Source organism: Propithecus coquereli, unplaced genomic scaffold (genome assembly GCF_000956105.1).
Source record: "Propithecus coquereli isolate 6110/MARCELLA unplaced genomic scaffold, Pcoq_1.0 Scaffold205, whole genome shotgun sequence".
Lineage (NCBI taxonomy): Eukaryota > Metazoa > Chordata > Mammalia > Primates > Indriidae > Propithecus > Propithecus coquereli.
Genome location: NW_012145523.1, coordinates 1743873 through 1769871, shown reverse-complemented (window position 1 = coordinate 1769871; position 25999 = coordinate 1743873). Strand labels below are relative to the sequence as shown.

The following is a 25999-nucleotide window of genomic DNA, read 5'->3' as shown; positions in this document are numbered from 1 at the left end:
GGGAGAAGGTGCAGAGCTAGGGGATCCGTTTATTCAGTCAGCAAATATTTACGTACGCTGTATATATCTGCGTAGTCGTTCACATACTTTTTGGTCTCACGACCCCTTTACACTTTCACAAATTATTGAGAACCTCCAAAGAGCTTTTATTTATGTGAGTTTTAGCTGATATGTACCATACTGGAATTGAAACCAAGAAATTTTAAGTTATTTAACTCATTAAAAAACAGTAAGCCCACTACATGTTAACATAAATAACATTTTTCATGAAAAATTATATTTTCCAAAACAAAAAAGTTTAGTTTCACATTTTTGCACATCTCTTTGATATGTGACTTATTCGAAGATAGCAGGATTCTCACATTTGTTTTTGCACTCTATTGCAATATGCTGTCTGGTTGAAATATATGAAGTATTTGAAGAAAATCTGGCCTTATACAGATACATAGTTGGAACAGGGAGGCTCTCACAGAACCCCCAGGGATTTTCAGACCACACTATGATAACCACTATACTTGGGAATTGTGAAACGTGAGTAGCGTTTTTTGTTTGTTCACTAAATATTTACTAAGTGGTTACCATGTGCCAGTAAATATGAAAAAAATAAGCTGGTAGGAATAAAGAGTTTGGAGGTTGAGGCTGAGTTTGGAGTCTAAGCAAGCTTATCCTGTATCGGAAGTCAGGGTACAAAGGATGAGAGGGAATAATAACAGAGTATGGGGAATAGCTGATTGGAAATACAAGCTTATACTTGTTAAGTTGGATTGCGAAGTTAGATTTAAGAAAATGAAAAATGGAGGAGCAGCTGGTATCTTGAAGAGGGAATAGAATATTTCTAGTACAAGAAGGTATTGATGTTCTATTTTTAAAAAAAAGTGTTGGGGGATCCCTGTGAAGTAAGGAAGCAGCTTAGATTGGAGACTTAGGAATGTGGATTGCTGTTATGAGAAAGGTGAGTGGATCTGGTAGCTGTAGGTCTCAGAGGAGAATGTTGTATAGTATGATCGTGATTCCATCAGGAGAAGGTGATACGGAGTCTGGGAAGGTTCTACCTTCTGACAAGCCACTTGAGCTGTCTCTGCTAGTGGCCAACATTCAATGTTAAATCCATGTGTTTAAAATCTCTCCAATAGATTGTCTTTTTTTAACCCTTCCAGGATTCTTCATAGGAGAGGTAATGAGTAAAATCTTCAATACATATATAAAGCCTTTGTTTATGTTGTGATGCTGGTTTTGATCATTTTCCCTTTGCTTTTTTTCCCAGACCATCCAGACCTTTCAAGTTGCCAAAAAGGTAAAGTAATCTGAGTCATCTTATTAAATAATAAATTTACCTGCATGGTTCCCCCTTCTAGTATTTTCTCCACATTTTGCTGATCTTTCCACTTTCCTCATTCATATTTTTATGAAAGAAAAAATTAATTTCCTAGAATTTGAATGCTTGAGGAATCCACATCTCCAAAAGGGTTTTAATCTCAAGATCGAGTTTTAGCCCTTAAATTCTATTTGTATCCAATCATCTATATTTGTATAATTATTTTGCATTCCTGTCTGTTCTGCCAACTACCATGACTCAAATTCATGGCAGTTTATTTAGATGGGTTATCTGTTTTTCTTTCTAAAAATGTTACCAGTGGAGGTATTCTTTTATGTGGAAATTTTTAAGACTTATCTTTTCAGTAGAGAAAACTTCAAATGGATAAGAGTCCTGAACAAAAGCATTGTGTCATCAATTGTCCTTATACATTATAGTTTCAGATATAGTGTCATTACGCTTAAGAAATTCTAAGTGATCTTTGAAATTCAGTTGCCAAAGAAGCTCAGATGCTGATAACTCTAAAGCCTGCCTCAAGAGAGTTATCATCTCTTTGGAGTAAAATTACTGCATAAATTTTAATTAATAAATTCTTTTTCCATTTAAAAAATTATTTATTTTTTAAATTGTGGTCAAATATACATAATATAAAAATTGCCATTTTAACCATTTTTAAGAGCCCAGTCCTACGGCATTCACATTGTTGGTGATCACCACCATCCTTTTCAGAACTTTTTTCATCTTGTAAAACTGAAACTCTATACCCATTAAACAATAACTCTCCAATTCCCTCCTGCCCCAGGCCCTGGCAACCACCATTCTACTTTCTGTCTCTATGAATTTACCCACTCTAAATTACCTCATATTAGTATAATAGAATCATATAGTATTCACTCTTTTGCGACTAGCTTATTTCATGTAGCTTCATGTCTTCAAAGTTCCGTGTTGTACCATGTATGGGAATTTTCTTCCTTTATAAGGCTGAATAATGTTCCATTGAATGTATATTAATGTTCCATTGAATGTATATATCACATTTTATTTATCCAGTTCACCTTCTTCCATTTTTGAAAAAAACATTGGAAAAAGATAAAGGGAAGAGGTATGCAAGTAAATATGGCATATTAAGAAAATGAATTTCTACTTTTCTAGAAACAATATGGCTTTCTCAAATGACAAAAAAATTATATTTTGAAAAGATTCATATATATATATTTCTCTGTTATTAGATTGGTATTATAAAAAAGTTCTCATTTCTTCCTTTCCATATATTTACATATAAATATAACTTATTCCAAAATGTCTTTCCTGTTTCCCTTTTCCCACCATGGCTGGAAATAATCTCTTCCTTCACTGAAGTCACAAAACATTTCATCTATACTCCTCTAAAAAAATATATTTCTTTTTACATAGTTTTGTAGATATTTGTATACCTGTCTGATGTTCTGTATTCAAGTGTAAATTCCTTGAGGGCAAGATCCATGCCTGCCATTTTTGCATTCCGAGAATGCCGTACATCCTTACTATTTCATGCTTATTGCTGAGCGAATTTATTACTTCACAAGACAGAAAGAGTTCTGTATCCTTTTTTTTTTAATGGTGAAATTTTTCAAACTTCGTTCTTCCCACTAAGTTGATAGTCGATGCCACTGGAAAAGTTGTTATTAATAACATTTTGGAATGTCTGCCTTTAAGGGAAAGGAGAAATAAGGCAGTGTTATTAAGGGAAATAAAAGGGAATAAATCGAGGGAGAAAGGATTTTTAGGAAGAAAGGGATAGCTAACTGTTCAATATTGCTCAGCTCAGCTCAAGGAAGGTGAAAACCAAGAATAATTAGTTGATTTTGGCAGTTCAGAAGAGTCATGAGAGCAAAAGCCAGAAGCGAGACTCTAGGGGCTTATGGATTAGGTTGTTGGTCAGGAAAAGGAAGCCTCTGTCTGGACATTTATACTTTCTGAAGCATGGCTCTGCTCAGAGGGAAGGGAAGAAAGAAGAGAATGTTTTGAGAATGGAAGCAAAAAACAAGAGAAAAAAATCTTTGTAAGCTAAGAGAAGAAAATTTACTGTGGAGGGAGTGTTACTGTAATATAAATGACACATTTAAACAAGCCCGCATTTAATGTCACTTGAGAATAAGTTGGCCCTGTACGACACTTTCTGTTTAACAGTTACTTCTGATCTGTTTCCAGGATAAACTCAATAATAAGGTGGCTGAGAATCTATGAGTATATTTGAGGGACTTCCCACTGGGTACCGGTAAAAACTGCAGCATGGCAGTGACACCTGGACCAGGTGCCAGGCAGCACGCCCACTAACTCAGCCCCACAGTCCACCCACAAACAGGCCTCGTTCACCCTGATGCATCCGCTTCCTCATGCTGTGAAAGGAAGACGAGTCCTTCAGAGCTATGTGCTGTTTGAGACTTAACCTAGGAAGAAGACGAGGTGAACTTCTATGCAGCAGCGCCCCTGTAGGGCTGCGGGCCCTAACCCCAGCCACTGGTGTAGCAGTAGGGCCTCAGGGAAAGCTGTCACCCGGTCATTGACCGGAAAACGACTGCCTGCCGGAACCCAGGCGTTCGGAGGCAGATTGCATTCACCATTATATCGCGGTGTCGTCTGAGGATTTTCAAAATTAGAGTAGGTGCATGAAAGACAAGTATTATTTGATAGGCAGAAGAATATATTATAGTAAAAGGAATGGTCCTTTTGAACATTCTTCTAATGCACATGGTTTGCTTTTCAAAGAAAATAATGTACAAGTACTTTATTCTTTAAACTTAGAATATATATACCTTGAACCTAGACTCGCCAGGAGTGAAATTAGCTGAAAAAATATAGTGGGGAGATTTATAGGCCATTTTTAATTTCCTTCTCCAATTTTCCTACTTTATTAGATTTTTATCTTGATATTACAGCCATTGTCTGGATTCCATTATTGTACATGAAACTTTGTTTTCCATGTGGTGCCCATAGCTATATGACATCTTAGCGTAGATAGCAGGAGGAGCAGAAACAGCCTCAGCGATTTTGTGTTGGGAGAAACCCTTGTCTGAGTAAAACTTACTCAGAATAATTGGGCTTTCCCCTACGTGCTTTATATGCTCAGGACGGTGATTCCATTTCTTTCTTTTTTTTTTTTTTTTTTTTTGAAGCTGTTAGATTTTTCAATTCAGTAATGAAAATAGAGTAGTATTTACTGAATATCTAATGTGTGTCAGGCTCTGTGCTAAATGCTTTATATTTATTTTCTCATTTAATCCTCTCAACACCTAGAAACTACTCCTGGGTTTGCCTAGGGTAGTCCGGGTTTATGCCACTTGTCCAAGCATAATTACCTATTTCTAGAACAGTAACAGTGGAGTTAACTTCTAGCAGTCTTCCTATATGGGGTGATTCCATTTCTTAAATGTGAACAGTTGTCTCTAGGAAAGGTAAGCATGTGAAACATCTGCTGTATGAGGAAGTGGAGTTGTAATATAGTCAGGTTAAACATGTTTGGAAGAAACGTGCTGAAATCACGAATTCCATGAAGTTTCCATATGTAGTCAGTGCACATATATGGTATATAGCAGTGCTGTAAAATCAAAACCAAATGTTTTCAAAGGGAAGAAAAGCAATTATTGAATGAGATTTTTAAGGTTGCTATACACGTGTGTGCAGATTTTTCAAGAACACAAAATAAAAAGTCATTATATGGGTAAATTAAACCACAGAATGAAAACTAAGCAATTTGGGGCCCACTGCCCTCTATTGATAACATGTTTGTAGGTAAAAATACATAACTTCTGATTCATTTGAAAGAAAATGGATCCATTTAAAATAACGTGTAATGAATAATTGTATAAGCCTGGGGCCATTTTCATTTCACGGGGCTGATATTTTAAAGGTCTAAAATGTAAACGATTCTTTTTAAGTCTGAAGCAATGAACTCAATGTCTCAATCATGCTATTGAGACAAAGGACTTTATTGCTTCAAAACCAGTTACTTTCATCTTAGTTTGCATTTGGTGGAGGAGGAAATAAAGTAAGGAGAATATTTTTTTGCACTGGGTGTGTTCTAGAAGTGTAAAAGCTTCTGGCTACTTGGTGTTTACATTTGAACAACCACAGTCAGCATACTGTTATTTATATATTTTTATTACATTCAGAATTATTCTAAAAGGTTATTCTATTTTATATAGCATAATTTTGCCTTAATGATTTTTACATCCAGAATGTGCAGTCTAGTAAATAATGTTCAAACTGGGAATCCTATGGATCTATGTGATTTTGCATAGGGAAGTTAACTATTAGAGGGGCTATAAGTTTTTAATTGTGAATTTGGGAAAGCAAACATTTGTGGCAAGTTTACTTATTCCTAATGTCTTTTGTGCTTGAAGAGAGAGATGATAGCATAGAGGTTAAGAGGCCAGACTCTAGACCCAGACTACCCAGGTTCCTAGTTTTGTGACTTTGAATGAGTTCCTTAACCTGTCTGTGCCTCAGTTTCACCTCATAAGGTGATTATGAGAGTTAAATGAAATGATAGTCTATGTAAAGTGCAAGACCAACTGGTACTCTGAGTAAGTGCAAGCTTTTAGTTATTCATTTGAGTAAGATTACTTTAAAAGAACAGTAGTGAAAAATACCTGTGCAAATGCTCCCTTAAAGCATAATTATGTTACATTTTAATTTCCTTGTTAAAATTGTAATTTGAAGTAATTGTTTCTACAAAGCCAGATCTATAAAATTAAGAGATGAGAATATACAAATTAGCAATCTATTCTTAAAGACTTATAGTAGCTTTTTTCAGAATGACACTAAGAGCCACCAGTTTTATTTGTAACTGTTAGCAAGATTTTGAAGAAATAACTCACAAATATATGAGTAAGAAGCCTATTTCAAATGATCCAGAAATAGCCATTGCCCAAAGTCAAATGAGCTAGCATCGTGGAGGATTACAGACTTACTACAAGTTAAATGTTTTGTTTTGTCTTGCTTCTTCTAATAAAGATTCAAGAAACTGGACGTTTTCATGATGCATTTTGAATTTTAGAAAAAGTTCAAGTTTAGTCAACTTCTGTTGGACACTCAGTTCCTAAAAAGATGTGAAAGTGTCAAAATAATAACTCGTGGTCCAGGACCTTATGGAAGGGACACAGAAACAGATCTTTCACTCAAAGGTAGTGAAGGAGGGTGTGGGAAGGGCGTCTGGAAGAAAGGGCCTGACGGTAGGATTTGGTAACCGAGAGGAGTCTCCCCTGTGTAGGAAGAGACCAAAGCCAAGCTGTGGTGGCTGGGGAGTGTGAGCACCCGGGTGTGTGTTCATCACTCAGCGGGTGCTGTTTCAGTCGCTGGTGCTGCACTACATAAAGCAGACAAAACCTCTGCCCTTGTGGGACTCACAGTATAGTGGATATGTTCATTATAGTTTTAGCTAGAAGGAAACTTATAGGTTTATGGCAAGTGTTTGGTTTGGTTACTTTTAAGATTTGTACCACATGAACCTTTTATGGACTGAGTTCTTTTTTAAGAACTGTTGGAGTCAAGGTATGAAGAAAGGGAATAATTAAAGAGACAGAAATTCTGGAAGAGACTGCAAGGAGGATGAGTCCTCTGTTAAAATTTATTTCTTTCCACTAATGAAGTGTGGATGCCTGGGAAAGAACTCCTCTTCCCCAGGCATAGATGTAGATATAAAATGTTACTTGTCATATATGGGTATTATTCTGACTCTCAATAGATTGTAGCATATGACCACTGCTACTTTATCACAAAAATGAGAGGACCATGGTCTTGTAATTTTCTATAATTACATGCAAATACTTATAATCCCATTACATCTTTTATTGATAAATACCTGTACTTGGTCAAAAATATGAGAATTTAACAAATTTCTCTCAAGTACCAAAAATGTTGCTTCTAGGGGCCTTGTTTGTGACTTCTTTGTGCTTTTGTAGTTATGCAGCCCTGATAGCTGACTGGCCAGTGGTGGTCTTGGGCATGTGCACTGTGTTTATCGTGGTCTGTGCCTTGGTTGGAGTATTAGTGCCAGAGCTTCCCGACTTCTCTGATCCATTGCTGGTAAGGAGAATTGAGCTGGTAGAATTTGTTTTCTTTGGCCTAAAATCATCTCCAAAAATTATTTTAATACATGTTACATTGTTATTTAGCATCCCACTTCTTTTAAAACCTTCTCAGCCATCAGTAAGTATACAACGACTCTCTTTCTGAAAAGTAGAGACATGTCTTAACCTGTATTATCAGGTTCTTAAAAGGTCAAGGAACTTGTTCACCCTCAAAAATCTGGAAATTTTGCTTCTTGGTCCCCATGTTTAAGCTAAAAAGCAATAAATTGGAGAATCTGCCTTCTATAAAAATATTTTCATAAGTTTTTAAGACTGAGTTTCTTTTCTCTCCTGCAAAGAATTTAAAAGAATTTTAGTATTATTAACAGAAAGTGGGTCTGTTTTGAAGTAAACATTCCTCTGGAGTAGAATAATGAGGAAAATATTTAATATGAACAAGGATAATGATATACTCTTTGTAAAACGCTAATAATGCATAACAATTTGATCATAATTTTTAATAAGATAAAAATAAGTATTCGCTCAATGCTTAGGCATGAATTCGAAAGATAAGCTTCTGATAAGCTGTTTTTCTCTTTTCTGAGACATGTAACATACCAAAGAATCAAACTGTTCTGTCACAGTGAATAGGTGACCATCACCATGCCAAGTCATCTTATTCTAATGCAGTCACCTCTGGAGTAGCTGTGAGGAGCAGCTGTATTTTCTGTTGAAAGCTATCTATCACTTTGACATCACTTTCCCAAGCTTTTATTATGACTGCACTTAGCCTGAAATGAAGTACACTAACGGGGGCTTGTGATATTCTGCCTTAGGGTTTTGAACCAAGAGGTACTGCAATAGGCCAGAGACTGATCACATGGAACAATATGGTGAAAAATACAGGGTACAAAGCAACATTAGCGAATTACCCTTTCAAATATGCAGATGAACAAGCCAAAAGGTAATCATTTATTTTTATATAACTTTTTGACAAAACATTGCTTAATGAATTCCTCTTTAAATATTGCCTGAACAAAAAGATTAATTGTAAAATATGTGGCTCAACACCTTTTGCCACTGAATTTAACTTTTCACTGTCTTTTAAGATTTTGTTGTTGTAGGATGAAAAGGTGAAGTTTTCTTCTTTTTTTTCTTTTTCAGAAATGAGAAAATTAATGTTGGTTACTTATATTAATCCTTTCTACTTAATATCAAGCACTAATAGGTTGTGGCTTTGAGGAAGTATGGTCAGTAGCTTTGAAATAGCTAGAACTTTACTGAAGATCGAATTGTGGTTCCATTTCAGCCATCGGGATGATAGATGGGCAGATGATCACTACGAAAGGGAGAAAAGAGAAGTCGACTGGAACTTCCACAGGGACAGCTTTTTCTGCGATGTTCCAAGTGAGTGGATCATACGTGAACCCCTCAGCAGGTTCCTCGTATTCACAATTGAACACGGTCACAGTTTAGACTGACGAGCAGTCTGTGGCTAATCACATAACTTAACCGTTGTTCTGTTGAGTCTAAAGAGACTTTAACTGTTAATTTACTTACCTAGAAATAAAATAGTCTGAATTTATCTATTACTAAAATTGTAAGAAAAAGTGATAATTGAGTTCTATTCAGTTTTAAGGAATATATAAAGCTAATAAAATTCTCAACCTTGCCCAAAATTTCAAGTCCTTTTTAAAATTCCTTGTACTATTTACTTCTAGGTCAATAACAAGTACATATTTTTGGATTGAACGCTGCAATCTATTGTATTATCAAAAATATTTTGTTAAGTTTTGATTCATTCAAATAGCATATACTATATTAAGAGCCTTCTATGTACCTGACTCATCACTAGGCAATATAGAGATGAATAAAATAAAGTCCAGAGGTCCAAAGCTTGAAGGCCTCCGGGGCTGTGCGCATAGTGTATGAGTGAGTAAAGCCAGCTGGATGTAAGACAGTAGGAAGCGACAGCAGTTGTGAACACTAAGGAACATCTGCCCTGTCTAAAGAAATTAGCTGCAGCAAAATGTGGCTTTGAAGAAATGGGGGCACAAGTGTTGCAAGAACTTCCCAGAGGTCAGGAATCCACATTTTAATGTGGAATCACCAGAACTCTAAATGTTGGCAGCAAATTCACTACCCAAAATTCGCTATAGCCTAGAGTCAGGCTCATTACTCTGCAGCTCCCAGGGAAGAGGGAACATGCACCCTAGAGGAAATATTTAATACATATAAATATGTAAGCCATTAATTAGCCATAGTGATCAGGAACAAGGAATTGTGGATAATTATAATTTTTAACTAAGTGAATATTAACGTTAAAGCTCTTTAGATTTTACCTTTTGTCGTCGTTGTTGAAAATTCCTCTTACATGTGTGTTTTCCTGATTTATTAGAGCACTAGATGCCCTGATTGGGTCTTTGATGTTCTCAGGTCTTACCAAGTCTGATCGGATCTTTGATGTTTCTACATCTTACCGAGTCGTGGTCTTTATTTTGAACATTGTTATTCGATATAGTAGTAGATAGTAGGAAATTAGGTAGAGTCTTATGCTTATCCCAGGCAGCAATACAGGTTTCCTTTTCTGTCTCTTCTCTTGAAAAATAAATATTCAAAAAGTTGAACTCTGGTTAGTTGCATGTTCTGGCTGGTTTATTTCTCTGGCTGGTTGGTTATTGCTTAACCAACATCTGTTAGTTAATATCTTAACCAGGAAAAAACATCAACAAATTCATGAAATATATTCTCGTTTATATTTCAATAGTCAACACTGAATATTTGTTTCATAAGTAATAGTAAAGCCATTACCAGCTCTATGTAAATGAAATGTTTCAGTTTACATAGGCTCTCTAAAATCAACCAAATAATAGCCATTTGATAAAGATAAGAGTTTATTACAGAACACTTCATGATCATAAATAAAACTTTCTGTAATAAAGCTTTATTTGTAAATTTGCCAATTTATGAATAAAAGCACAATTAGGCATTTTTTACTTAATGTAAAATTAATTTGCTTTGTTTTACTTTGTTCATATTAAGTTTTTAATGACTAAGGAGACAGAAGCAATACTCGTTAATCACCTATTATTTATTATCTCATTTAATTCTCATAACTCTTTGAGATAGTTACTATTGTCTCCATTTTACAGATGAGGAACCAAGGCTCAGAGAAGTTGTTAGTTGCCTAAGGTCACACAGCTAGTAAATGACAGGACTTGGTTATACCCAGGTCTGACTCCAAACCATGCTCTTTCTAGTATATCACACACCTTCCCTTATTCAGAAACATATTTTGTATTAACGATTCATTTTGTATTAACTTGGTTTTCAAATTATACTTTTCTAGACTCTGGTGCACCAGAGAGATTATGTACTCAACCAGCATATGGTCAGCATTCTATAACAGCATTAGCTGACTGTTTTTAGTCCTTTTAAATTGATCACCCACCATCTATCCTCTCTAGTTAGCTGCCAAACAGAATATCCTTATAATCCATTCTTGATATTCCTTAGTGCATCATTTTTTTATTTTATATACCATTATGGTGATATGTTGTGAAATTAAGAGGGAGGCATTTAATTAATTTCCTATTGAAAGTTCTTTTGGCTTTTTCTTCCTAATTATAGTCTGATCAAAAATAGATTTGTTATGTAATTCCTACAATTTTAAGATGTAGTGAGTAGACAAAGGCTTTGAGTTAAGCCAATATTATAGCATTGCTTTTTTTTTTTTTTTAGCATTTTCTCCTGGAATTTATTGAAGGAAAAAGTTCCCTGCTGCTAATGAATTGTCCATGTGGTTTCCCAGTTGAATTGTTTCTGAATACTGAGTCTTATGAAATAAATGAATAATTTATAAACCTTTTTCTTTTTTTCATATCACCAGGTGACCGGTATTCCAGAGTGGTATTTACTTCAGCTGGAGGGGAGACACTGTGGAATTTATCTGCGATTAAATCGATGTGCAATGTAGATAATTCCAGGGTATGTAAAATAAAAGTGAAATCTGCTCAGCACAAGTAAAGGTATATTAATTATTAAAACTCCTTTTACTACTGACCCTGGTGTCGGATCAGACGAAGGTGCTAAGCGGCTTACCTGCTGAGGAGCGAACACCAGCAGGCCAGCTCTGCACGCACTCAGACCCCAGGATCAAAGTGCCCTTGTGTTTCCCCACCTGTGAAACACACCGTATTCCTTCCTCTTTCCCACGCATGTGCTCTTCCTGTGCTGGTCTTCTCTGTATTTCACAGCATATTTCTTTTCAGGATAATAACAGTTAAGACTGTCTTCTTTTGTTGTATTTTCTCTCTTTCCTAATCAAGTGTGATTGTTCACTACATTTTGCCCCCTGAGTCACTTGTCAGCATCTTAATTATGCAATTAAATGCCTGCCTCTCTGGTAATCAATGGGCCATTTGTGCTGGTGACCTCAAAGGGAAATTTAGGGAGCAGTCTGAGAAAAAGGACATCAAAAGGCATAAATACAGTATCTATGTATATGGCTAGAGAAATCCAATCCAAATTACCCTGAATGCTGAACGCCTAGCTGCTTTCCAAGACACTAGGATGCAGGAAGACAGGTTATTTCTCTTCAGTCTTCTCTAGAGCCAAAAAGGTATCAGCACCAGAAAATGTAAAATCCACTTATAGGTTTGGAAGAGCTGTCAATTCCATGTGTGCTGAGGCAGCTTCTCTAAACAGAACTCTGTCTGATGTCACTAATGGACCTGTCCAAGCACAGCAACCACACAGAAAAGGAACTCACTTTATTCTTAGCATAATTCTAAAATGTTAAATCACTGGTTAGTTAAAAATCAAATCATGTGCCCTGCTAAAAGCTAGCCTGACAATCCAATACAATTATTTATTCTATCAACAGGGAAATTTCTTAGTGGAGTAAGAGGTAGAACAGAAAGAACAGGTCACTCAGACCAGCAGTCTCATTGTGCTGATAGATGAGTACCAGGTCATCTAGTTAGTGGTCCCTAGTCTCCTAGCTTTACTCCATTCTTCCTTCTGAGCGGCTGTTTGTGCATTTTGAAAAAGACTTGCCCATTGATTGGGATATCAGAATTTTCTGTGCATGTCATCTGCTCTCTGTCCACCTACAAATTCGCCAAAGCCGCAAATAAACAGACCAGAGTTTCTTAATCAGTGGTCAATTTTTATTTATCATATTTTCTTCTCTTCTACAGCTGTCCAGTTCCTTATTCGAAGGCTATGACTGTATTTCTCCTTGTAGTGGGGTGCGACACCTTTTATATAGAAAGTTAACTCCAAAGTAGTAAATAAATGTGCAGCGACACTTAATATGTGCAGGACTTTATGCAGGTGCTTGTACGTCACTCGGAATGGGTCTGTGACCTTGGACTTCGTAATGCTTTTTCACAGGTGATAAGTTAAGCTTCAAGAAGTTAAGCCAGTCTAGTTACCTTATAATCACACCTTGAATGAGAACAGTTCATTAACTGTTTCACTCCTCATGATTCTTCCTTTGATTAATCATCAGCCCTTCCCCGCCCCCAAGACTCTGAAGTGCGTGAATTCACTTAATTAGTTAATAGTTGACACTTGCTAACTGTTCACCACGTGCCAGGAAGTATTCTAAACACTTTAATAAATTATTTCACTTAATCTTCATGACAGTGTTATTAGTTAAATACTATCATTTGGCCCATTTTCTAGATGAGGAAAGTTCACGCCTCATGGTGTGTCAGCGGCATAGCCAGGATTAGAGCCCAGCCCAGTCGAACTCTAGGGTCTGTGCCTTTACCCACCCTGCTTTAGGCTACTGTAATGAAAAAGACACCACCCCATTTTTTTGGTTTTGGTTTTTGTTTTCTTTTTTGGCTATATATGCCATTTCCCATTCAAACAAATCTTAAAGAGTCATTGTGGCCTGGAATAAGTATCTTTAAAAAAAAAAAAATCTAGCAATTTATTCCACGTGTACATGTTAGACTCTGAGACTCAAAAGCCAGTAAGCAATACTGTTCCATGATGGCTCTCATAAATGAAAGCAATATATTACTTCATCTAAATCTATACATACAGCAGATGATTAAAATCAGCACATTGAGGTAGCTTACAGAAAGGCATATACAAAGGATAAGATAAATAAGTTGAATGAATTACATGAAGGGAAAATAATGGGAGGAAAGTAATAAAGCTAAGGATGAGACTTAGCGTACAATAATGCAAACCCCACAATCCTATACGTTTGCTGGTGGTGAGCTGCAGACTTATCTCTAACCTCCCAACAGCCAGAGCAAAAAGGATTTCACAAACAGTTAATAACAGTCATATATATAGAGTAACAAATTTGTTTTTTAGAAGCCCAGCTTTTCCTCATGCTAAGACAGGAGGGGACAGTTCCCCATTGTCTTCATAAAAGAAGTGTGATATTGTATACAAAGTTCTTAACAGCATGCTTATAAAAGGTACAATATTGAATTGCAGCTGATTTGTAAAACATAGGAAGGCTAGTAACAGGAAAACGTAATAGCAAAAGCATTTTTATAAGAGATTAAAGCAATGAAATCTAAGTATGTGGCTTTCTAATGGTTTGGCTTGATGCATTTGCAGAACTTACACTGTCTAAAGGAATAGATGTATTCTGCTTGTCTAAGTATTTCTCTCTTAGTTGGGAAGAGAGTAGTATTGTGGTCTTCTTGTGAGAATTTGAAGAACAGACCCAAGACACATGTCCAAATGAATGGTCAGTATGGCCAGTTATAGATCCACACCAACAAATGAATAAATAGGTGATCATGGCCCCAAAGGTCTTCCTCAAAGAGCATGGTTTTAACTTGTTAAATACTATTTTTACCAATTATAAATGCCTTTATAGTCTAATCTCAAACTCTGCTATGAACCTGGAATAATAAACCTTTCTCAGAGAGATAATATATTCATCTGATATCTTAAGTAATAACTATTGGTTAGCAGTTCAGCTTTCAGATTATTATTGTACCTTTTTTGAGTCTCCTAGTTCAAGACCCTTTTAGGATTTCTGTCTGTTTGTGTTGGTTTGACTGTGTCCTAAGGCTGCTTGCCAGTCATTCTTCTTCACCACCCCCAAATCCTGGTTATTGAACTAAAGCACTGATTTTAACAACTGTCAGGTTAAATGGGGTGCAATCGTATGATACAGAACAGAAGAGTTTAATTGTTGGTGGGTTGACTCCAGAAAACGTCTGGTAATTAGTGTAATATCTCAGTGAGACCAGATGTTTCAATCGTAACCTGCCTGTGTTTACAACACATTTAGTTCAAACTCTAGATTCCATTTAAATTACATGCTACTTATAATTCAGCCAGGCATTGGTTTCCAAAGTGAATAGCTTCTGTTTCTGATCCTGTTGTCTACCTCCTAACAGAAATGCTTGTTTTCTTAGACTCTTTCAAAAGGAGCTTCAGTTGATTCTCTCGCTCTTCCTCATTTCTTTCTGCCCTTTGACATCCTGCGGGATGTAAATAGTCATTAGTAACCAGAAGTGTGTCTCTGATCTTGACTCTGCTGGAAACCATTTACCCGTTCCTTAGTCTTTATGCATTGTAGAAGTTGGAGTTCTGAGGACTCAGCTTGTAAAAGGGATATGAAATTTGGTGTTTGAGACTGTGCTTACTAGGGTAACTTTACTTGTAGACAGCAAGAGGACACCAAAAATACGTTTTCTGATCCTTGATTTAAAGAGGGCCCTGGAGTCCTTGCTTTGTCTCTTCTCCCTGCAACCCCCCTTAAACTGACAATGCATGGGGGACTCTGCTATGTGGGGCAGAAGAGTCCAGCAGTCAGTCGAACTTGGTATCAAGGGCTTAATTTTCCCCCCTTTATTCCTTTCTCGGCTTCTTTAAATATCTCCAATTTAGCCAGTAGTTTTAAGAGTTAAGGTATCATTTAAAACTCTGCTGGTTTCTTTTTTCCTCTCTCTTCTCTTCCTTTACCCCCTATTTTAAGTCAACTCCACCCCTGCTACTATCTAACTAGGCAAGTGAGCAAAGACATGTTATAACCACATAAGCAAAATGATTCCTTAAAACGTCCATTTTGTGAGCAACTAGAATTAGAAGGGCTATGTTCCTCATGAGAGTTACCAGAAATTGCTCTCACTAACTCTGTTTTTATTTTTATAAACTTCAACGATTTTTGAAATTATTCTTATGAATCTCTTTTCCAAAAAAATGACTGCCTTCTACAGGAAGATATACCTGTTTGCCAGTCTCTTTAAGCCCCACAACACATGCCTCTGTCTTTATCCATCTCATCACAAATGACCAGGTCAGTGCTGCTGTCACATCACCTACAGACTTTGGTACTCCCTCCGTGGGGCCCGTGAGCCTTTACGCTCAATACGATACTTCTCACGTTGAATTACAGTGATCTGTTCTTGTGTCTGACTTCCCTGCCACGCTGTGAGCAGCTAGGGAGCAGGGACCACTGTGCCTGATTCACTTGTGCAGATGCTCAGTAGAGTTGTTTCTGAGCGGCTAGATGGATGGGAACGTACAGCTTTACTCCCTCAAAGAGTAGGCAATTTTGAACTCCATCCCTTTCGATTCAGGGTGCCAGCCTCCAACTGATGGTAGTTGGAGAGTAGCAGTCCTGATGTCTTTTCCCTTTCCTTATTTCTTTCCCTGTAGGAGTCCTCAAAAACTGTTTTCCCAAAGGTTGAACATCAACCAGCATCACCTTTGAATTAGAGGATTGGCTCCCCAGTGGTTGACTAGTGCTTATTTTTAATAGCAGCCATCAAAGTAGAACTTGGTCTGTGTTTATAATGCCTTTTAATCTGTGGTCAAATATACACTTGAAAAACCCATGCTATTATTTGAAAAGGTTATTCAAGGACAGAATTTTGTGCTTTATTTCCCAGTTTTAGTTGGCAACTCTATTTCCTTTATCTTTGGCATTTGGTTATTTCAGCAACTACAAATACGTTCCTTCTAGCTGATAGTGGGTTTCATAATGCATATAATTCATTTTCTTCCATCTGAAAACTGTCAGACACTGGAATGCATTACCTTTCTTTAATTCACCAAGCTGACCCCAGGAGTTTGTGTGTTGTTTCTTTGTGGGGTAAAACTGGTGATCGGCCCTGAAACCCAGAGATATGCCCCTCCAGGGCTTCCTGTTATTTATTAGAGGGTTCAGGTTTCCCCAAGTTAGCATATGTAAATGTTTTTACCTGGAAACAAATATGAATCACCTATTTTATGTAATGTTAATTATTGCTCTTCAAAAATGAGCTTACAAATGAAGGCTTTGTTAAACTAAACATTATTTTAGTACATTTGAACCAATAACATTTCTGGCTCATTTTTCTTTATCCACAATAGAGAATCTTTAAAAACAAACCAACAAATTTTTATTATGGAAACTTTCCAACATATGCAAAAGTAGAGAAAATAGCATAGTAAATCGTCATATGCAGGTCGCCCAGACTTCAACAGTTCTTGACACACGGCCAGTCTTGTGTCCTGTGTGCCCTACCCCCACGGGATTCATCCCCATAAAGTATCTTGATGAACCACAGAGTTTAGAGATCATAAGTAAGCTGGTTCTAGGATAAGTCCAAGTTCCAAAGAGATGATTTATGCCTGCTTCTCCTCTACTTTGCAAAGACATCTCAACGTATGATTGATAAAGCCTGGTTTAATCAAGGTAAAGGTTGTTTATAATCCTGTTAGAAAAAAATATTCATGCCCTCCTTGAACTTTGGAGTTTCTTCACTAGAACAGCCTTTGGTAAATAAAGATGAGGGAAAGTGAAGGGAACAGGTCATCGTTAGTACTTTGAAAGAGAAGTATCTGGTCAGGCTCAAAAGAAGGGAATGTTTTTTATTCTCACTCTCAGGGAAGAGGGGCCATTCATCTAATTTTCAGAATGGAATTATACAGACTTCACCATTATCTAGCAATGCCAGTAATGGAACAATTTTTCAATTTTCTCTAACAAGAGCAACCTTCTTCAGGAATAGTGTTCTAAATGAAATACTGTGCACATTAAATCCAGAATTATTACATTTGCTAATATGCAGAAATCCCCTGCTTACCAAAAGAGAAAGTTCACAAAAAAGAATTGTAGCCAACTTCGATAAACTTTGTGGAAGAAATAATTAAATGCCTACTTAAGTATTTATTAATTGTATGTACTATTTAAAAACAGACGTAAGTTAATATTTTAATTGTCTTTTCCTACTTGTATTTCAGGAAACGGTTTTATTCCACATCTTTCATGCATCCTGACATCAGCGCTTTTGATACTACTGGGGTCGCTTTTTGATCCCCACACAGTTTCTGTCCTAGTCTGTTGGGCTGCTATAACAAAATACCTTAGACTGAGTGATTTATAAACAACATAAATTTATTTCTCTTAGTTCTGGAGGAAGCTGGGAAGTCCAAGATCAAGGAACTAACGGATTTGGTGTCTAGTGAGGGCCTGTTCCTTCTGATGGCACCTCTGTGTGTCCTCACAAGTTGAAGGGACAGACAGACAAGCAGGCTCCCACCAATCTCTTTCATAAGAGCACGAGTCCCACACACAAGAGCTCCTCCTTCATGATTTAATCACCTCCCAAAGGCCCCCGCCTCTTAACACTATCACATTGGGGATTAGGTTTCAACATATGAATTTTAGAGGAACACAATCATTCAGACATAGCAGTTTTCTAGGGACTATGATCTTTGCTTCCAACTTTGTTGATTGAAATATAGTACTTTAGTCCCACAAAATTTCATGCTGATAACCAGAAATTTTAGGCAAAGCCACAAATTTGTTTCATCTCTCAATTGTACAATTGTTTTCTTAATCATATAGGTGTAGAAAAATAAGCTTCATGACCTGTCTACTTTATTCCTTTTTAAAGTGACTTGGAAAAGACTTCTTTACTAAGTAGGTGTTTATCTCCTTTCTTAAACAAAAGTAACATTGAAGTTGTTTCATACTTGTATGTCATTCCCAGACAGTAGTTTTTTGTTCAAAATAAAGCAACCTGGAGAGTACTCTGTAATAGGAGATAGTCGGGGTTGAGGGGATATCTCACCCTGCATTTAACGCATTGACTGCCACGTGGGCTGTATTTAACTCAGGCTAGTTTTGACCTCGGGACCTCATGAAGCAAAACTCTGCAGTTGGTTCATGAAAATCTTATTTGTTGATGTCCTTATTGTTACAATTAATATTGACAATTCTAAAAACATGGATTGCGTCACATATAACTCACAGCACAGAAAACAATTAAAAATAACAAATTAGAAAGGATCATTTTATTCTAATAAAACATTGTGGCCCCAGGGAAAAATTTTTTTTCTAATGTGGCAGTCAATGTGTTAAACTGATACCTAGTTTAAGAGGATAGCAATTTAGCTCCTGTAACTTTCCCTGTCCCTCAAGGCCACCTTAATTCGGACTTTTCCCCTTGTGAGCCAGTTTAAGCTGCAGCCATTCTGCTTGTCTCTGTCTCTGCAGATCAGATCTCACCCCCAGTTTGGAGATCTCTGCCAGAGGGCCACTGCTGCTTCCTGCTGCCCCAGCTGGACACTGGGGAACTATATTGCCATTCTGAACAACAGATCATCCTGTCAGAAAATTGTTGAGCGAGATGTTTCTCATACCTTGAAGCTGCTTCGGACCTGTGCCAAACACTACCAGAACGGGACCCTGGGGCCGGACTGCTGGGACATGGCAGCCAGGAGAAAGGACCAGCTCAAGTGCACCAATGTGCCGCGCAAGTGTACCAAGTACAACGCTGTGTACCAGATCCTGCATTACCTGGTGGACAAAGACTTCATGACCCCAAAGATGGCTGACTATGCCATGCCAACTCTAAAATACAGCATGCTCTTCTCGCCCACAGAGAAGGGGGAGAGCATGATGAGCATTTACTTGGACAACTTCGAAAACTGGAACTCTTCTGACGGCGTGACTACCATCACCGGGATTGAGTTTGGCATAAAACACAGTTTGTTTCAGGATTATCTTCTCATGGATACTGTGTATCCTGCCATAGCCATTGTGATTGTCCTTTTAGTCATGTGTGTCTACACTAAGTCCATGTTCATCACTCTGATGACAATGTTTGCAATAATCAGTTCCTTGATTGTTTCCTATTTTCTCTATCGTGTAGTATTTAACTTTGAATTTTTTCCCTTCATGAACCTCACTGCACTCATTATTTTGGTTGGAATTGGAGCAGATGATGCTTTTGTTCTATGTGATGTTTGGAACTACACCAAATTTGACAAGCCTCATGCTGAAACCTCAGAAACAATAAGCATCACCTTGCAACACGCCGCCCTCTCCATGTTCGTCACCAGTTTTACCACTGCCGCTGCCTTTTATGCTAACTACGTTAGCAACATTACAGCAATCAGATGCTTTGGGGTTTATGCGGGGACAGCTATATTGGTGAATTATGTTCTGATGGTCACATGGCTTCCAGCAGTTGTTGTACTGCATGAGCGATATCTTCTTAATATATTCAGTTGCTTCAAAAAGCCTCAGCAGCAAATATATGATAACAAAAGCTGCTGGACAGTGGCTTGCCAGAAGTGCCACAAAGTACTTTTTGCCATTTCAGAAGCGTCTCGCATTTTTTTTGAAAAAGTGTTGCCATGCATCGTCATTAAGTTTCGCTACCTTTGGCTGTTCTGGTTCCTTGCCTTAACGGTAGGTGGGGCCTACATTGTATGTATAAATCCAAAGATGAAACTGCCCTCCTTGGAGTTATCTGAGTTCCAGGTATTCAGGTCATCTCACCCTTTCGAGCGCTATGACGCTGAGTACAAAAAGCTTTTCATGTTTGAGCGTGTTCACCACGGCGAGGAGCTCCACATGCCCATCACAGTAATCTGGGGTGTGTCCCCGGAAGACAGTGGCAATCCACTAAATCCCAAGAGTAAAGGGAAGCTGGCATTAGATAGCAGTTTTAACATTGCTAGCCCAGCTTCCCAGGCCTGGATTTTGCACTTCTGTCAAAAACTGAGAAACCAAACGTTCTTTTACCAGACTGATGAACAGGACTTCACCAGCTGCTTCATTGAGACATTCAAACAGTGGATGGAAAACCAGGACTGTGATGAGCCTGCCCTGTACCCATGCTGCAGCCACTGGAGCTTCCCCTATAAGCAAGAGATTTTTGAACTGTGCATCAAGAGAGCTATCATGGAGCTGGAAAGGAGTACGGGATACCATTTGGATAGCAAAACCCCAGGGCCAAGATTTGATATCAATGATACTATCAGGGCAGTAGTGCTAGAGTTCCAAAGTACCTACCTCTTCACACTGGCTTATGAGAAGATGCATCAGTTTTATAAAGAGGTGGACTCATGGATTTCCACTGAGCTGAGTTCAGCACCCGAGGGCCTAAGCAATGGTTGGTTTGTCAGCAATCTGGAGTTCTATGACCTCCAGGACAGCCTCTCCGACGGCACCCTCATTGCCATGGGGCTGTCTGTTGCTGTTGCATTTAGCGTGATGCTGCTGACAACTTGGAACATCATTATAAGCCTTTATGCCATCATTTCAATAGCTGGAACTATATTTGTCACTGTTGGTTCTCTTGTCCTGCTGGGCTGGGAACTAAATGTTTTGGAATCTGTCACCATTTCAGTTGCGGTTGGCTTGTCCGTAGACTTCGCTGTCCATTACGGGGTGGCGTACCGCCTGGCTCCAGATCCTGACCGAGAAGGCAAGGTGATCTTCTCTCTGAGTCGCATGGGCTCTGCGATCGCCATGGCCGCTCTGACCACCTTCGTGGCCGGGGCCATGATGATGCCGTCCACAGTCCTGGCTTACACCCAACTGGGCACCTTCATGATGCTCATCATGTGCATCAGCTGGGCCTTTGCCACCTTCTTTTTCCAGTGCATGTGTCGGTGCCTTGGACCACAGGGCACCTGTGGTCAGATTCCTTTACCTAAAAAACTACAGTGCAGTGCCTTTTCTCATGCTTTGTCTGCAAGTTCCAGTGACAAAGGACAAAGCAAAACACATACCATGAATGCTTATCATTTAGATCCCAGGGGGCAAAAATCTGAACTGGAGCATGAATTTTGTGAATTAGAACCTCTGGCATCCCACAGCTGCACTGCCTCTGCAAAGACTGCTTACGAAGAGACCCACATCTGCTCCGAATTTTTCAACAGCCAAGCAAAGAGTTTAGGGATGCCTGTGCATGCAGCTTGCAACAGTGAGCTCTGCAAAGGCAGCAAACACGACACCGGCTCTGCCCGGTTACAGCCCTCTCTCGAACAGCACACTGTGTGCCATTTCTTCTCTCTGAATCAGAGATGTAGCTGCCCACACGCCTACAAACACTTGAAATACGGCCCACACTCTTGCCAGCAGATGGGAGACTGCTTGTGCCACCAGTGTGCTCCTACTGCTAGCAGCTTTGTCCAGATCCAAAATGGCATGGCACCTTTGAAGGCCACACACCAAGCGGCACAGGGCTTTGCGCACCCCGTCCCGCACATCCACCACGGCCCCTGCCTGCAGGGCAGAGTGAATCCACCTGGAATGCAGAATTCTCTGCCTCGGAATCTCTTCCTCCACCCGGCGCAGCACATTCAGGCCCAAGAAAAAATTGATAAGACCAGTGTACACGGTCTTCAGGGCATAGAAGAGCATCTTCCAAAGGTGACAGAGTCATCATCGCTTGTCTGCACGAGCACTGGATCTTTGCACAAAGCATGTTGTGACCCTGAGAATAAACGAAGGGGACTTTGTAAAAATAGAGATGTCGGGAATACGGAGAGCAGCGGAGGGACCGAAGACAAGGCTTCCGGTTTAGCGAATCAGACCAACATGGCAGGAAGGAAAGTAGAGCTGTGCTTGCCACAGACTGATGGAATTGTGAACTCAGAACATTTAAATCAGAATGAACCAAAATTCATACTTAACCATTTCATAGGGGAGGCTGGTTATAGGTCCTGCCCAAACAACCCACAAAGCTGTGGCAGAATTGTGAGAGTGAAGTGCACTTCTGTGGACTGTCAGATGCCAAACATTGAAGCCAATGTGCCTGCTGTATTAACACACTCGGAACTTTCTGGTGAAAGCTTGTTAATAAAAACACTATAATAAATATAGCATTAAATTCAGAACCAGTGCCTCAATCATTCTTTTGAAATGGGAGTAAAATCCAAAAGTTTAGAAAGGAAGCCCAAAAATACAGGAAAAAAGCCTGTTTCGCATTGTTAAAAACTATGGAATATTTTTATATTCCATATGAATGATGAACAAACAAATCTGATGAGTGCATTAGATTATTGGATTGGCTGATTATTAGATTTTATATTTGCAAAAGATATAGTTTTCCACATTATGCCCAGCTTGAAAAATAATTCTCTCTTTCTACCCTCCCACAGCAGGGAATCAGAGATTTAAAGTTCGAATTACCTAGAAGTTCCAGTTCTCCCGGGCAGTCATATTTACCTGACGTCTTTATTCTGATGCGTTGGGTGGGCAGTGATCGGAACTTTTGATCGCTCAACCTAAATACTAGGAATTGCCCTAATTTTAATAGGGCCACTTCAGGTGGGATCCATTAAGCAAACAACATTAAAATTTACATTTCTAGTGAGGCCTTATTTAAAAACGAATTGCCACACACTTTAATAGTGCATTCCACTGTCTGCATCGTAGACTTTACCTGAAGCCAGTGACACATTTATGTACAAATCGGTGTCTTTCCCACATTAATGGAAATGTGCAGTGTTACTACGTTTGTTAACTGAGGAGTTTCGGGCGCCATCTTGTGTCAGGCCACCATTATGTTAGTGGCACAGAAGGAAGAACATGAATGAAGACATGTGATCACCCAAGACAGTGCCACACTTCACAGAATAAGCCGCACTATGGCAAGGGTGGCCCTGGTCAGCTGTTCTTGCCTCTTGAAGCATGCAGAGCAAGGCAACCCGTCATAATGAAGCTCTGCTTCCGTCTTTGCCATGAAGGGACCATACACAGAAGGCTTCTTTCTCCTTTGTTGAACAGAGTCTCAAGACATGTTAGGATGATTCTTATTGTGTAGCTAACACCTGGAAATGCTGAGCCTTCAGGCAGCATCTTAAATGACACTTGTGTATCTCACGTTAGATCAGTCTACAGTAATGGAGCCGCCGGAGTGTGTTTTCTGGGTAACATTTCAGATGACAGAGCCCTTATCACAGGGTGTCGTCTGACACTTTGTGCATTCCAGCCCCATCCAGGGAGAGTTCCTCTGCATTCTGCTTCCTTTCGGAGTTCTACCTCCAGTTTGTCCTCCAAAAAAACTTGTGGAAATATTTCTAAATACAATGTTCTTTTGGAAAGTTCTATTAGTTATTTTCTAAGAATAGTTTTCCAAATTAGATTTGCATATTCTAGGCCCTAAAAGTAAGCTGTGAAGAGCTAGAAGGGACCTTATGGGTCGTTGACTCCAACCCACCTCTGCCAAACCACATTTCAGTTAAGCAGCTTTCCAGCTTTTGCTTGAATACTTCAGTGACAAGTAACTCACTGCACATCTACCTTAGTGGAACCAAAATCTGTCGTCCTGCAGTTTTTCTACCAGTGGGTCCCCGTTCTGTTCTCTGAAGTGAAAACAGACATCTCTGATCTTTCTGCCACAAGGTGTCCCTTCAGATATTTCCAAACAGTAATCATGTCCCCCCGCTAACATCCTCAGTTCATCGACTGTTCTTCCCGTGACCAGGATTAAGCAATCGTGGTCTCCCGTGGATAAGTTTGTCAAACTCCTGGTGCAGGTGCAGTACCCCAAACAGGCCCTGATAACACAAGGGGGAGGCCCAGCCCCCAGGAGACTGGCTGGTCCTCCCTGCGAGTTCACTTAGAGAAGGAAATAACTTTGGCTCAAGTATTACAGCCAACTGTCCTGCGGCTTAGCAGGAACTAAACGCTCAAGGTCTGTCTCACGCGTACCGTTGCTAAACTGCCTCTCCAGACCACTTAGGATTTTACACTGAAGTTCGGGAGCTTCTGTCCATTCCGATTGCACTTAATTCTGTTAGACAAATAAGGGAAGGAGAAGGGAACACTTGAAATGAGGACTCATAATACCACGCACTAGATTCTCTGTTTTCCTTCTGAAATGTGTAATCATAAAGTTGGCTAGTGAAAATTTAGTGGCCCCAAATCACTTTTTTCTTGGGCATGGACACAGATTGAATTTAAGGGCTTTAGGAGATGCAAATTTCTTTACAGTTTAACCTGGAAGACTTTCAGGTGAGCAAAGTGCCATCTGATTTAGAAAATGACAACTAGAGTGAAAGGCGGAGAGGGGACATCCCGAGTCTTCCTCCTGGGGCCTCCATCAGGAAGGCCACCGTCCGCCGCCTGCTCTGGCTCCAGGGGGCAGGAGGGCCCTTCCCAGCCACCCCACTCTGCTTCATTACCCCAACTGTTTATTTCATCTCCAAGTCTGAATTGACTATGTTTTTTTCATAACGGGATTTTTTTTTTAAGAATTCATTTGCTGGGCCTAGAAAACTGTAAAATTTTTGTTTTTTTATTTTTAATTCTTCACTACTGGGCAGCAAAGGGTCACTATTTTCAGTTCTGTTTCACAAAGAAATTTCATCCATTATCTTCTTATAGATAATTTGTAAAGCAGATAAGAAGTTAAAATTACACATGGGGGAAAGAGTCCTTTCCTCTCACTGGGAAATGTCTGTGACTCGGCTGGTATTTGATTGTGGAAAGGATTTGCGTGTTGTCTGTTACTACGACAGACACGTCTTTGAGGTTTGAGTCCCTGTTACCAAATTTGTTCCTAACTTCTTCCCTGCAAGGTCACTTTCGAAATCCCTCTCTGATTGGAAAGGGGTGTGGGCCAAGAGCAAGAAGATTTTCACGGAGAAGAGCTGTGTCTGAAATAACCGCACGGCTCCATCTGCCTGTGCTCATGTCCTGTGTGCAGTTGCTGTAAAATGCACATCCTCCGAGAACAAGATTCTTTAAAGGTATGCTAAGCTGCTGTTAAATTTCATCACAGTAATCTATGCCCAGTCTCAATCATTCTAAATTTTAAAACTTTTGCGTGGGGTGACGTGAAGAGTAGTTTACAAATGAAATCGTACAGGAGGTTAGAATATGTTCCCGATTCCCATCGTCTCACATGGAAACCGTCTTTCCAGCAGCAGTTAGGATAGTTGCTGAATGAAATATGAGGAACTGGTGACTTTGAAAACAGCTGTATCTTTTCACTTTAATGAGGAAAGTCGTTTTAGAAGAAAAGAAAAACTAAACCTATGTTAAAAAAAAAAATCCGAAGATTCAATTGGGATTTTTTCATGAGGTTCAAACGTAGCCACAAAAATAGAAATCTGTTGAAATCATGAGGGGATTTCTTTTTTAATGCAGAAGGAACCATCGTGTCCAAACATCATGTATACCATCATGGATCTTTCCAAAATGTTTGCTGGCCTTTAGTTTATCTCCAACTGTTGTTACATTAACCTATAATTTCTTTTTTGTTAAACAGCCACTTTCATTAATGTTTGGTTTTACACACTGTGATGTTTTGTATCTTTGCATTTAATATATAGAAAAAATAAGTAATGAATATTCATGTTTGATTAGTAGAATCTTCTGACTTTTGTTCTTAACAATGTTTTAACTGCC

At 38.8% G+C, this 25999-nt stretch overlaps 1 protein-coding gene across 1 annotated transcript in view; it reads left to right on the top strand.

Annotated features, from left to right (window-relative positions):
* DISP1 (dispatched homolog 1 (Drosophila)) overlaps positions 1-22456 on the top strand; it is a 74674-nt gene extending 52218 nt beyond the window's left edge. The window contains exons 3-8 of the mRNA XM_012644049.1: positions 1265-1294; positions 7258-7381; positions 8202-8329; positions 8675-8772; positions 11255-11352; positions 18842-22456. Coding sequence (XP_012499503.1) covers positions 1265-1294; positions 7258-7381; positions 8202-8329; positions 8675-8772; positions 11255-11352; positions 18842-22456 — 4093 coding nt within the window. The remainder of the gene's footprint in view (positions 1-1264; positions 1295-7257; positions 7382-8201; positions 8330-8674; positions 8773-11254; positions 11353-18841) is intronic.
* The last annotated feature ends 3543 nt before the right edge of the window (positions 22457-25999 follow it).